The sequence below is a fragment of the Agelaius phoeniceus genome, chromosome 3 (genome assembly GCF_051311805.1).
Source record: "Agelaius phoeniceus isolate bAgePho1 chromosome 3, bAgePho1.hap1, whole genome shotgun sequence".
Lineage (NCBI taxonomy): Eukaryota > Metazoa > Chordata > Aves > Passeriformes > Icteridae > Agelaius > Agelaius phoeniceus.
Genome location: NC_135267.1, coordinates 32,426,992 through 32,441,450, shown reverse-complemented (window position 1 = coordinate 32,441,450; position 14,459 = coordinate 32,426,992). Strand labels below are relative to the sequence as shown.

Sequence of the window (14,459 nt, the reverse complement as noted above, 5' to 3'; positions counted from 1 at the left end):
GCCTTAGGATTGCCACCAAAATACTATATTAAAACCTGTGAGTGACCTCAGTCTCTACATGTAGAGGGGCAAGAGTTCTTGACATGTTCTGTCCATATAAACAGTTAACATTCACAGAGCTCTGCAAATCAAGACTCATTTTCAAATCACAGAGATAAGTCTTTAGGGAAAGTCTATGCAAAAGTGTGGGGATTCTACCCTGTAAAACTTAGATGATGTGTTCTGAATTTTGGAGAGAAATTAATTTTGTGTTGCACAGAAATCTAGTCAGAAAATAGTTGAAAGAGCTCATTCTCATACTGTAACTCAAGCACAAAGAGCTTTCCCCTAATTTGTTGCCTATCCACAGTCCAAGACAAATGTTTCATTTCCTTTCCCTTATCTTTTTTTACATCTGTTGTAGATGAAAGGGGAAATATTCAATTCACTTTAAAAGTCCAATTTAAGGCAACAGGGTTTGGGTCCTGATGCCATAGGAGTTGCTCCAGTCTCACTGCACTGGAAAAATATAATCAGTGTTCAAAAATAAGTCCACAAAAGTATGATTTTTGAGGTATTTAGTTCAGAAAAACATCCATATTTATATTTTTGTTATTTATTTTGTCCCACATTTTAGAAGAGCAACTTATACGGTGATAATGCACAAGGTCCTATTGGATCAGATTATCAGTGACATAATCATAGAATCGTTTGGGTTGGAAGGAACCTTAGAGATCTCCTACCAACCCCCCTGCCACGGGCAGGGTCACCTTCCTCTAGATCAGATCCCTCAAAGGTAATGGGGGCAGTGATTTTTTGATTATATGGGTTCTCAAGGAAGCAGAAAGATTGACATCAAATTGTTTTGTTATGAAAGCTTTTTCCTGAGTACATTATTCACCTCTTTTTTTTACCTTTTAATTTCATAATGTGCAGCATAATCCACCAGACTAGAACCCTTCTGGATAGCCTTAGTGATGCAGCTATCTTCAATTTGTTCTCAACGGGAAAAAACAAAAAGAAAAAAAGAAAGAAAGATAAATATGTTAATAAATAGCATATTTATTAAAATATTTACAATTAGAAAATATAAAAGTTTATAACATTAAGATACAATTCTTGCCCTTTAAAGCCAATTCCATATTTTATTCCTGAAATTCATGTTGTGGCTTCTGAGCTTTCTAAAAGGTAAGGTAGGTGTGGTAAATAAATTCTTCCATAATTTATAAGACATGGGGATTTCCTTGCTTGAAGTATAAATCCAGTTATGAACATGTCATATAGGACCAAACCTAATAGGTCCAGCTGAAACATGCTGTGTTCTCTGTATGCAGCTGTGTTCCTTAGGTTCATATTTGTTTTTCATCAGACTGTCCTTGGATTGACAGGACAAACCTGACCCTCCCTCACAGGTAATATTAGCTGGTCTGAGCCATGTAAAGAATTCAGGTCCATATTTAAGCAAAATTAAGACCTGGGATAGGGCCAGTTCATGAAAACCCTATTCTCATTTCTTCACCTGTGTTTAATGGGAAGATATATGTAAATATAATAATACTTCAGCTGTGCTATTTTGTATAATGCTATTATGAGGCTTAGCTTATCCCTCTTTTGTGTACATGTTGCTTTATAATAAAAGAACCAGTCATGTTTAAAGTTCAACTGCTTTATTTCTATCTGAATTTTGTGGGATGGCCCATTTTTTTCTTAGAAAAAAAATAATAAAAAATAATAACAATCATTTATGTACAATCGTTCATCATTTATGTACAATTTAATCTTAGGGGAGCATGTTTTATTTGTAGTACAGTCTGTGCTGTTCCTATCATCTATTTTTTGAATAGGGCATTCAGCTCAAGGAAGAGAAATGTGTGATGAGGAGTAATCTCTCCTAGGCTAAATTATACTCTACTAAAGTTTTCAGTATCTAAGTATAGCAGTAGTTATTTCTCTTTTTCACCTATGCATAATAAAATATTCAGATGATTCATTTGGTATTATCATTTGATTTTCGACTACTTCTGAAAACCTTTTTGAGTCTATGTTAAAAAGAAGTTTGATTTTTACAGGCCATACAAAGGTAGTTCTTTCAGAATTTAATATAGCATATTTTTGAATTACTTTTAGGGGGCTTAGCTCTGAGAAATATAACATGCTTGAAGTATTGCTCATCCTGTGATATTGATTCATGCTCTGATGTAAAAGAGAGTATCCACTTCCTGTAATTAAATTCAATTGTATCTCTTCCTTTTCTTCTAAGAAGTATGAATTTTGTGCCAATACCATGTCTTCAAATACATGGTTCTTGAGTAATAAACATTATCTTGTACTGTTTCATCAGACCAAGACACTTACTATAAAAATAATCACATTTTATCTGTTCTATTTATTTATAGTCCATGTATATTTTATATATTGGTGCTTTCCTGTGTCTTAGGGAAGAATATAAAAAGGAGGGAAAGGGACTTATATGACAGGATGATAGCCAATGGTTTTAAACTGACAGAGAGCAAGTTTAGATTAGATGTTAGGAAGAAATCCTTTACTGTGAGTGTGGTGAGGCACTGGAACTGGTTGGCCAGACAAGTTGTGGATGCCTCATTTCTGGAAGTGTTGAAGGCCAGATTGGATGAGGCCTTGAGCAACCTGGGCTAGTGAATGGCATCCCTACCCATGGCAGAGGGTGTGGATCTAGATGATTTGTAAGGTCCCTTTCAACCTAAACCATTCTATTATTCTTGGATCCATTTTGTATTAACTAACATATAACATAATGTGGTGATTTTAGAACACATCTTTCCAAAAAATTTATATGGTAACTCAAAGTAAAGAATCCAGTATGGAAAGAAAACTGGATCTCCTGTTTTGCAGTGATAGTAAAAAAAAGATTTCTCATAAGAAATAGTAGCTTGGGAATTCAATTTAATTAAATTTAATTAATTTAATTTAATTTAATTTAATTTTTTGCATATAATTTTATTTTATTTGTGATTCTCCACTAAATTCAGGTGAACAGTTTCCTAGGGAATCATATCACCAAACTTTATGAATCAAGCATACAGCTATATAATATGAGGTTGTGGTTTGAAATCCTGTTTCTTTACTATCTCTGCCCTAATTTCATGTAAAATCAGTTTCTGCAGATTTCTTTTAAAATTTAGTCTGGTATCTGCTACTCTTCTAGATTATTAGATTTAGCTGATTTAAATTGAGCAGATGCAAATGTTGGTAAAAATTACTAGATTAAATTTTTTGAACATAATGAATAAGGCAATCTGAGATGCTCTAAAATCCTCTGGGTGCCAGCAGGAGCCAACAGATCCACAGGAAAGAAGCACCTTTGTGGGGCAGCAGGAGGGTGCCAGGTGGGACATCCTATGTCAGCTGCCTCTAGCCCAGGATGATTGGCAGATGGGGAAAGAAATCCAGCAATCCTGCTTGGCAATGCATCATCTGACACATGAATGCCACTAAGAAAGTAAAATCACTCCTAGTCAAAGCAGTGATTGAGATACCCTACACATACAAAGTTTTACTTACTGAGATTATGAAACTACAATTTGAAAGAACACCTCCATGGAATAATTCTCAGAGAAACCAGATAATGTATTTTGCACACAAAAGAGGTTGAGCTATACTGCTGGTACTAAACTGTCTGCAGTGTCTGTATATTTTAAGCTTAACAGTAAACATAAGAAACTAATGTGTATTTTCACTGTTACTTACCAAAGATGGTGTCTTTCCCTATTTGAAGGAAAGAAAAGAAAACAGCTGTAAAGGCTATAGCTGCAGAAAATCCCAAAATAATGAAAACTTTCATCTACAAGAAAGAAGAGATAACGGTTGAAAATACATATACCTTCATCTTCTAATTACAAGCCAGACTATAAATAATTTTCTGTATACAGCAAATTTTACTTTTAAATTAGATTTCCAACCATGTTCTGACTATTTTTTTGAAGTTCAAAGTAATTCACTTTCTCTTTTTCCCTTCCTTACTTATCACTTTTCTTTTACATTTTATTTTACATTCTTTTACATTTTGAGACGCTTCTAGCACAATGATACACATAACTTTATTTTATAACATAATACATTCTCACAAAATCAGCAGCACTTAGCCTATACATTGGAAATTCATCAGCATTTTACCTCCATTAATTTTGAACTTCTCTGTGCACTAGACTGATTTGATTGTAAGTTAGTGATTGCACATAAGACAATGAAGTGGCCAAACTAATACCAATTAGTCAGACCCTAATCTCTGCTCCTATCCATAGATTACTGTGGTATCAAAGCAGCACAGTGAATGTGCTCACTCTGCTGAGGAGAGCTGAATTCTCCATTTCAGTACAGGTACTCTGGCAGTTCTTAGAGCAGTGCAAACTCTCCAAGAGATATCATTTTTCACATGCCCTATATTGATAGGAAATTGAAAGATTTGAAATATTTTTAGCTCCATATCCTATCAAAAATAAAAAAAGAAATCAAGTCAGAAAATTCAGAGAAACTATATCGCCCATAGAAATTCAATGTGAAAACACCCCTTCCTTTTATATTTCATGAGTTAATATGATGAATTTCTTCTGGAAAATGTCAAGCAAAAGTTTTATTGTCTGACCTTTTGTCTGCTGAGGAGATTATCTTCCACAGTTCTGTACTTTATCGATGGCAGCAACTGTTCTGAATTATGAAAGCCAAGTACTTTCCAGGGGCCCAGTTTATGCTATCAGCTTTATGCACTGGTACTCACTCAAGCTTTAGCAGTGCAAATTATTTCAAAATCTTTTTGGCCACAGTTATGTTCCCACAAAGCAGAAACTGACGTTAATACTTGAGTTGTTTATTTTTTCCTGCTGGGAACCAAAAATTTGTATTGTCAGAATTATTTTCCTGAAAATGAGAAGGAAAATAAGTTCATATTAAATATATATGTGTGTGTGTATATATATATATATATATATATATATATACACACATATATATATAATTGCCATGTCATGCAGTAAACCAAAATATTTTTCATTATTTTTTCTTTTTTTTTTTAAATTTGTTTGACAAAAAAGAAGCTTTGTGTCCAATTTTATGTGTGCTAAAGTTTGTGCTTAACCAAAACAACCATTTGGAATTCAGGTGCTAACTCCCAGGTTGCCCACCAACTTCCTTCCAGCACTTTTTCTCTAGCTATTTCGATTTAGTTACACTTTTCAGCACCATTGTTTCTTTTAAACTCAGTAGTTTGACCTAAAGAATCTATTTAGCTTTTTTCCATTGTTCTATAGAGGCAGAGAGGTCAAGATCAGATCTGGAATCAGTACTGAGGATTCCCTCATCGACTCTTTGCTGGCCACGCCAGGAGATCACAAGGTGGAGCCCAAGATCAGAGTTTGATCACTCCAGCGGGGACAAGGTGAGTAGGGGGTGGGTAGCAGGGAGCATCCTGGAGCTGGAGGCTGTGGTACATGGTGGTGAAAGGAAACCTAGGACCATGTAAACTGACTGGAGGACAAACTCCAGGATGTTATTACAGCAGTTTGGGAATATTATCCATAACCTGTTCACTGCAAAGATGAGTGGACATGTTTGAGAAGAAAGCACAGAGCCAAGGGGAACAGACCTCTGTTGGGAAAGTAGGCTTATGCTCCCTGGCTGGAGGATTTAAGATTGCAGGCAAAGAGTCAAACTTGCAATACCTCTTTATCCTGTTCCGAATTGTAAATTTTTTATTATGTTTCCTTACATAAGGAATTATAAAGGAGATTGACTTCTTCTGAGGCAGAGTTAAGTATTGAGAAAAGCAGATCCATCGTAAAAACACCTAATAGAATAAAAAGCTTGCACTATATCCTTTCATATACTTCACAAGCACTACAGGTTTAATTTCTGAGAGATGAGAGACCTCCTTAAAGTGAAAAAAAGGTTTGATTTTCTTTGCTGTTTCACAGTCAAAAATCAAAGCTTCCCCATTTAGTTCAAAAAGAGCATACCTACATCAACATTTGTTTGAATGAGGTTCCCAATATTTGCTCATTGGTTGCAGTTGAAGTATTTGTCAACAGTGGGCCTTAAATGTTTACAGACAGTAAATTGGTCTATGATGAAAAAATGGAATAGCAACATTTATTTTGTGTTTTTCTGAGTATGAATATTTAACTGCCCACTGAGCCACAAACACAGTTTTAGCTAAAACCTGTGCAAAGTCTTAATTACACTGGACTCACACAGACAGGCACAGCTGAATTCCTATTCTTACTGGACCTCATTCAGAATCTTGTTATTTAAATCTGATTAAAGAGAATTAAGAGGGTAAAAATTAGTTGCTCAAGAACAGCCTTAATTTTTTTATTCTGAGATTCACATATTGCCATTGTGAGTGCAGAAAATTTCAAGGAATATCCTGCTGAATGTACCCTCTTTGTTCCAGATTTTCTGTTATCTGTCTTAAGCCATTCTTCCTGCAGAAAGGGTTTCATGCCCAGCAGTGAAACTGCACAGATCAATGATGGTCTCAACATGGAGTACAAGACCAGTATGAAACAGTTTTTATGCTAAACAAAGTCCTTGAGAATAGCAGAAGTGAACCTTAACCATATTAATATTATTAAATTTTAAATTGACTTGTTCAATTTGCTATATTCTCAAGATTTAAATCTGCACATGAAGACCAATGCTGTATCTATGTTCTTAAAAGTTAAAGACCTATAAATCTCTGAGTTGATAATAAAAAGATAAATTCTATTCAATGAAATATCCCAAAGCAATAGAATTTCAGATTACTCACAAATATGAATTTCTGCAAAGCTACTATGGTATTTATAAAAATTAACTCATACTCAAAATATTATGCAATTGCAGATGATATTTGATACAGGAAACAGACACAATTCTATAATCTCAAAACAACTTACATTTGCACTGTAGCAGCCTGCAGCCCTGCCAGGCTCTCTGAGGCATCATCAGTTCTTACAAGCATTGGATTAGAATGAGAGACTTCCAACACAAATCTGTGCTGCTGCAGGAGCTATTTTTGATAGCAGATTACACCATTTTGTAGAACTTAGTGGCAATCCTGGGGTCAAGCAAAGCGTGAAGGACACTGTTAATATGGATGTCTAATCTATAATAGAAAAATTAGTTTCTAATCTCTTCTGGCTTTTAAAGTTCGAAGAACACTCTTGCAAGAGAAGAGGCAAAAAGTGTGCATAACTGCACAATACTTCAAGAGAAGGAATTTTGCCAAAGTTCCAGCTTAACAACATAGAAGCAACAGCAATAAGCCTCATTTTCATATGCTGAGCAAAATATCACAAGTCAAAAAAGGCAAGAAAAGGGTGAAAGAAAAGTAGTTCAGTAGGAAGATCAATTTAGCTGGGTTTCAATGATGCCATTACTTCTACTTACTTTAGTACTTAAGTTTTTTCCTGGAATCAATTTGATTTTATTAGAAAGGTTTGTTTTTGCTATTACTCTCTTTAGATAGAGAAGACCTTGTAGAGGTGTCTGAAGCCAGAAATGGGATGAATAAGGTGAATGGGAACAATCATTCACTGCCTATCCCAGCAGAGAACCAAGGCTCACACAGGTTGAAAGCAAACAAAAAAGTACTGTTATTTACACAAAACAAAGCTATACATGAAACAGCTTGTGTCTGGCAAAAAAATTCATATAAGTTTCATTTAAATGTTTTCAAACTTTTATGGAATAAAAATACATAAAGGCCTATGAGGTACAAGATTTACAATAGGGACTCATGAATCACAAATTAAGTATGGCTGGAATTTTTCTTATCCTTTTTTTTAAAGGCTTCTCCTAGCATTAACTATTGTTTGTGAGGGTTTTTTGTGCTTTGTGCTTTTCTTTCTTTTTTTTTTTTGTTTGTTTGTTTTCTTTTGTTTGGGTTTTTCATTTGTTTGGTTTTTGGTTTTTTGTTCTTGTCGTTTTTGTCAAATAAAAAATATAATGCTAAATGGCTCTTAGGACTAGCTGGCTGGCTAGGCTCAGAGGGTGATGGGGGATCTGCCACATCCAGTCACATCCAGTTGATGGCCAGTCACTAGTGGGGTTCCCCAGGGCTCAATACTGAGGCCAGTCCTTTATCAATTATTAGGACAAGGACATTGAAGGCACCCTCAGCCAGTTTGCTGATCAAACCAATTTGGGTGGGAGTGTTGATATGCTGGAGAGTAGAAAGGCTCTACAGAGGGATCTGGACATGCTGGATCAGAGTTAGATTTGGTCATTACATACTTATTTTAGTGTATGATGCTGAACTCATGTTCTCAGGTAAATAATTTTTCTCAGAAGCAGGTGGCATGTAACATCTACAGAACATGAGATTGTCTTGTTAAAATGTTGATTCAAACCCCAAGTGGTGTTTTATCACATGCAAGCAAGCATTAAAAACTCTTAATTACAGGAAGAATCTCTGAGATGCTCTGTTTTAGAGTAACCCAACTTGCAGAACAAAACTATGTAAGTTAAATTTAACTGCAGAGAAGAGCCCACTCAATTTCTTGTATCTGAATTCATGTGAATCCTGTATATCACTGTTTGAAAACTCTGCCTTAACTAATGAGCAAATTATGATTTATGTGAAAGGATGTGGAACAGATGAACAATTTTTAAGGTCTATAGAAGGTCTGAAATTCAGTGGCTTGAATCACAAAAACATTTCCTTCTAAAATGAGACAGAAAATTAATCTTTCATCTTCACAGAGCACTAGTTTCAGACCAAACTCAGACTCTTTCAGACAGATCATTTTAATTGCAAGCTTAATGGTGAACTTTCTGCCTTCTTCCAATGCATGGCCTTCTTGCAGAGACCGCTGCAATTTTGTATTATGAAGTCTATGTCTTGGATGGATGTTTAAGGATGGTCAGTAGATGCACTATATGTCATGTAGTCATAAAGCTGATCAAATACTAACAAGACATGATCTTTTGTAATTTAGGAGAAAACAGAAATGGATTTAGCAAAACAAAAACAATGGCCACATAATAAAATTATGACAGATGAATTTTAATATTCAGCCTGCTGTGAATGAGGCTCTCAGAATGGTTAGCAACAAATCCACAAAAGAGTTTAAAATTCCAGAGAGAAAACTGGGAAGTGCAAATAGTGACAGTGATTCATTACCATACTCAAAGCATGGCAGCTGTTTCTGTCCTGCTTTTGTAGTGAAATATTTCCATGGTAGGAATCATGACAAATGGATATCTCACTTCAGAAGTTCTTTTGATAGCACTAGGATCTGGAAAATGTCTTTGACTTCCTGCCTCCCAGGAGCAACTTATTGGGAAAATCCTGACAGTGACAATGTTTGCATTTTGTACCCATTATTTGAAAGAAAAAAAAAGGTGGTGTAGTCAAAATGCTCAAGAAAAGGTGGTGACATCTATGAAGGGAGAGGAACAGGGAATCATAATGCAGAGAGAATCTGCCCTGCAGATCAGTGTGAATGCCATATCATGACGAGCATTTTATGGTAGTTGTGTGTTCTCAACTGTTCTAATGATCTGGGTCAGATATCTCAGTAGAACAATATCAGTACAGTCCATTCTGAGGAGTGTTATTCTCTCCACTGTCTGAAACCAAAAAGCCTGGGCTTTTTTGGGATGTATACCATGCCCAAAATGAGGCATTGCAGATGGTTGTGATGTGGAAGCCCCTCTGTAGACACAAATGTTGCAATAACTTGGAGAGCAGTGCTTGAATTCCTCCTCACACTTAAATGCTTTCTGCTGTTCTGCTTTAGTGACCTGCCTGGTAGGTGCATTTTCCCAGGTATGGCACTGACTTTCCAACTTTATTATTTAATTTTTAATTATTTGTTTTTATCAATTCAAAGATAAAGGCAATGATAGATATTAACATAGTAAAAAAAATAATTTTAGAGTTGGAGTTATTAGTTTGGAAAAAAGTGTAGTAAAGGGAAACAAACAGCCAGTGATGTTTGATGATCTCAAGATGACCACCAGCTCATTAAATGGACTGTTCACTAGACACATCCTACATTATAAACACATTTTGTTAATTGAAAACAGCATTTTAAATCTGATGAGTTACTCTTGAACTGTTTCATCCAAATTCATATTCACTCAGGCAAATGAGTATGCTTCCAAATTAATCTCCAAATTTCCATTAGTCTGTCACAAATCAGAAAAGTAAATGATCTGAAGAAGTTAAATGAAACATTCTTCATGAGTGCTGATATTAAGAGGTCACAAAGCACTACTCTCTGGAATATTTAGTGTTCAAGTGAGCCTTATGGCTGAGTAATAAAAACATCTTGGCTATTTGACGTCATGTCAAGCTTCCAAAAATCTTGAGCTGTTGTTTTTAATGCCCTGATGGGTACAAAGCATTCTGTAGCTAAAGTATGTTTTAGAAAACTCTCAGACTGAGCAAACAGGAGATGCTACAGGTTTCTTATTTCTCCAGATGCAAAAGGCACATAAGAATTAATAATCATGCAGCATTAAATAGTTGCTAATAGCATGCATGAAACCTATCACATTTAAATGAGCATTAATAAGAATCAATACTGTGTGAAAAATACTCTGAGGTTACTAAATAAGTGAAGGAACAGGGAAGAGTATGTGTATGTATTTGTATGTAAACATACATAAAAAAATATATATACACATACTCACACACACATGCAGAGATAGGCACACACAGAGATAGACATAACAAAAGAATACATTTTTTACTGAAGTCTTCATACCTAAACTGAGGCAAAATTAATAATCGATAACATTGTAGACTGACAAATTAAAAAAACCCTTTTTAATACAGTCAAATATAAAGTGGTGTCTTTGGAAATAAATTTTATAGACAATAAACATGTGAGAAGAGAATCTGGAGAAGTTGAGACTCAGGAGAAAGAAAAAGATATAAAAGAATCATTTATCACTGATTCTCAACAGATTTTTCAGGTGAGTACTCCGGCAAGACAAAATAATGTGCGTCCCTGAGATACAAAAGGAAAATAATAACAACAGAAAAAACCCCAACCAAACAAATGAAAAAAAGAAAACAACAACAAAAAAACCCTTGTTGTCAATATTTGGAATTGGTAACTCTGCTACAAGTTCATTATACCCACTTTTGAGATCTGCAGACTGTGGGTAAGCTTTTACAATGTGAGGCTTAAAGAAGTGAAGGTTCTTGGTTGGGTGTGAAAATGCTGAAGTTTGGTATTATAAGTGGTTGATCATTTACACTTTAAAAAAAAACAACTGTAGGGAGCAAGTTTTCATTTCTGCAGAAAAAGGTGTAAGAAGATGAGCTGTACTGGAATTAACTCTGGCAATGAAATAAAAAATAGCTCCCAAATTGCAAAAAAACCCCTAACCAATTAAAAATTGGAAGTGGTTATAAGACAAGGGTGCACTGTGAAGAAGAAAGAGAAGAAAGAAAGCCTTCTCCACAGGGCCCTGACCCCCTAGGCCTGCCTTAGTTCAGGGCTCCTGCATACAGTACCCTTGGGTCCCAGTCTCCTGTCACACCAGCTCTTTGTGAGAAGGAAAACAAACCCAAGAATTTACAGAAAGAACAGCATTTTTTTCCTCTTCCCCCCCTACCCCTGCAACCACCCCCATCTTCTCATTACTCCTCCTGCAGACTGGTATGCAGCACTTACCTGCTGCCCTTCCTGTGCTCCTGCCCAGCTTCCCAGTCCTGCTCTTCTGCAGGTAGCAGCCAGGTCTGCCTGGGCATCCCCCATCCATGACCACCAGTCTGGCTTCTTTTCTGCACAGCAGCTTATTGCAGGGTAAGTAATGGTAGGTGGCATTTAATTATGGGTAATCTGGGGTGGGTAATCTTGTCTGGCAGATCAGCTCATTGCTCTAAACCAGCAGGATGCTTTTGCATATAATTGTAGGCACCACAGTTAGAGAACCATCTATGTCAGTTTTCTCTAACAATGTACCCCTCGTTTCTTCAGGCATACAGTTGACCCCTGATGCACAAGGTAGCCCTTTCTTCAACAACAGAAAAGAACAAATCTATTCACAATTCAGATCAATGGTATTTGGCAGCAGAATTTTTTGCCTCCTGAGAGGATCACAGTTCACTTGAGAAATGATAAAATTTGTGTTAATGAGGAATAAACACTTGAGTGAAATATCATTTCATCGGAAGTGGCTTTTGTAGCTGTAGCACCCTGGCAACATGTGCTCCCAAAAAGAGTTCTAACCTTATTTCATTGGACTGCTTAATGGCCACAAAACACACATCTATGTTACTGTAATATTAAGGGCTATAAGTCCATACCATGATTATACTGTGAAAACTTGCAGGATTTTGATTCCAAGCTCCTTTTTCTAGATTTCAACAAGGCCATCACAAATTAAAGAACTTATTCACAAGGCATAGATGGAAGACATGGATGCCTTTCTCTGGTGCAAGGTACCAATGCCAAATGGTGGAGCTTGTATATGAACACTGGAGTCCCTGAAATGGAAAGCTGCTTCTGCTGAATGAATTAAAGGTGCATGAAACACTACAGATTCCATCCATACTATGGGAGATCTCCACATCCAGATGAACGTAGTTACACAGCCTGTAGCAAACAGCATCTGGCTTGTGCTAATTCTTCAGCCATGCCTAGGGGCATTTCAGCACACTGATGACTGGCCTGGGGCAAAAATACATCAGAGAGAATTTTACAAATTTACCTTAGGGCCAGCAATAACCCAAGTCCCAACCATTTCCTAATATAGTTTAGTTTAATTTACTTGTATGGGAGTGATGAAAAGGTCTTCACTAGAGAAACAGCTTGGTTTATAAAGGGTGCTCTCTAATCAATTTTTCAAGGTAATTGAATGTGGCCACTATGGAAGACAGACTCTTCACTGTGTGATAGAAAAGTACCAGGCTCTCCTGACGACCACTCTGAAGGGCAAAATGAACTTCCCAGAACTCTAACAGGAGGACATGATCAATCAGTTTGTTTTGAGTATCCATTCATAAATAAGAACACACTGACAACAGGACCAATAGAAGCTTTGGGAAATGACAAATATAATGTAATATCCTTGAAGGACCATGAATAAGAAATTACTTCTCTCCCCACAGAAATTATTAAGTAAGGTGTGAAGTTGAGTGTGTAACTCATACAGACATGTTTATAATCTTCATATATCATTTAAAACCAAATAATATTATGACAACAGGTAGCTTTTTTCAATATACATAAATCTAAGAATGATATCCATATTCTCTTCTCCCTGAGGCACAGACAGTTTTAGATCCTCACTTTCTTTTTTCAGTTGCTGCATGTGATAGCACCCAAGTACCTGAATTTTCATTAATAAAAAGTCATCACATTTGTGTGGCTGTGCAAGGGAATGATTAGTGCAACACCAGACCTAGCAGTCTGTGACATTGCCTCAGTGCTCATTCCCACAGGTTGTTCTGACTCCAGCCTGTCTGTAACAGATGAAAGCAGTAGACTGTCCCCTGTTAACAACTACTTGGGCAGAAGGGAGAGCTAATCCCAGACAGGGAAAAGCAGTGGGGAGAAAAGTGCTGATGAGTGCAAATCTGGTATTTCATGGAGATTTGACCACAAAGAAGTTGGCTGCTCTGAATTAACTATCACCTCTTGAGATCTAATCTGACACAAAGAACAGCTTCATTTCCCCAGGCAGTGAACATATCTGCCTTATTACATAGATGACTTTTATGAAAGGTTGCAGAAAAGTTGCTAAATACACCACTGACATATCAACATTAGCTCAATATGCACAAAGATGCTAAATACACCACTGCTGTATCAACACTAGCTTAATATGAACAAAGTTGCTGCCGCATAGCAAGCATGTTTTAGGTAATGTGATGTGCTCTGACTCTTGAAGAGAGAGATTAGCACAGGCTGGGAAAGGCAGATGCAAGCAGGTTAGAACAAGGCACAAGGTGGCAGAAAGAACAGGTGGATCTTTTAAAGGGGGAACACACAAAAATGGTAACAGCAATGGGCAGAAAAAGACATAACTTTCCTGGAATTCTGCCTGTGCCAGTTGCAGTAATTATATGGCAGAACAAACCTGCCAGCAGCAATGTTTGTTTTCTGTGCAAGAGCCAGGCTGTGGTATACATAATTAGCAAGCAGATGGCTAAAGCCCCGCAGGGACCATAGTTTGTGATGACTTTTGCACTCCACTGCTTGTGCCATAACATTCTTTTAAAAATAGTACATGTGCCAGGTCTGGGTAATGGTTTAACAGATGCCTCATTTTGGCTGCAGGACAGCAGATGCAGGAATGTTTCTCTGAGAGACACGGAGGAGATGTGCATGAAGCTGTAGATATTCCAGTATGTACAACCTTGCACAGGTATACATGTGCTCCTTTAGCCCTGAGAATGCCAGGGATATATAGATTAAATGTGGGTATTCAAGAAGGAGAAGTTGCAGAAAATAGAGAACTCATCTCTTCCCAAAAGATGCCAACACTTTGTGGCTAATCCTATG

The 14,459-nt window shown here is 36.6% G+C and overlaps 1 protein-coding gene across 1 annotated transcript in view; it reads right to left on the bottom strand.

Annotated features, from left to right (window-relative positions):
• The window catches only part of TPO (thyroid peroxidase), a 44,815-nt gene extending 33,103 nt beyond the window's left edge, over positions 1-11,712 (bottom strand). Inside the window, exons 1-2 of the mRNA XM_077176315.1 lie at positions 11,625-11,712; positions 894-978 (exon numbers count right to left, since the gene is read on the bottom strand). Of these exons, the coding sequence (XP_077032430.1) occupies positions 894-978; positions 11,625-11,712 (173 nt within the window). The remainder of the gene's footprint in view (positions 1-893; positions 979-11,624) is intronic.
• Positions 11,713-14,459: the final 2,747 nt, after the last annotated feature.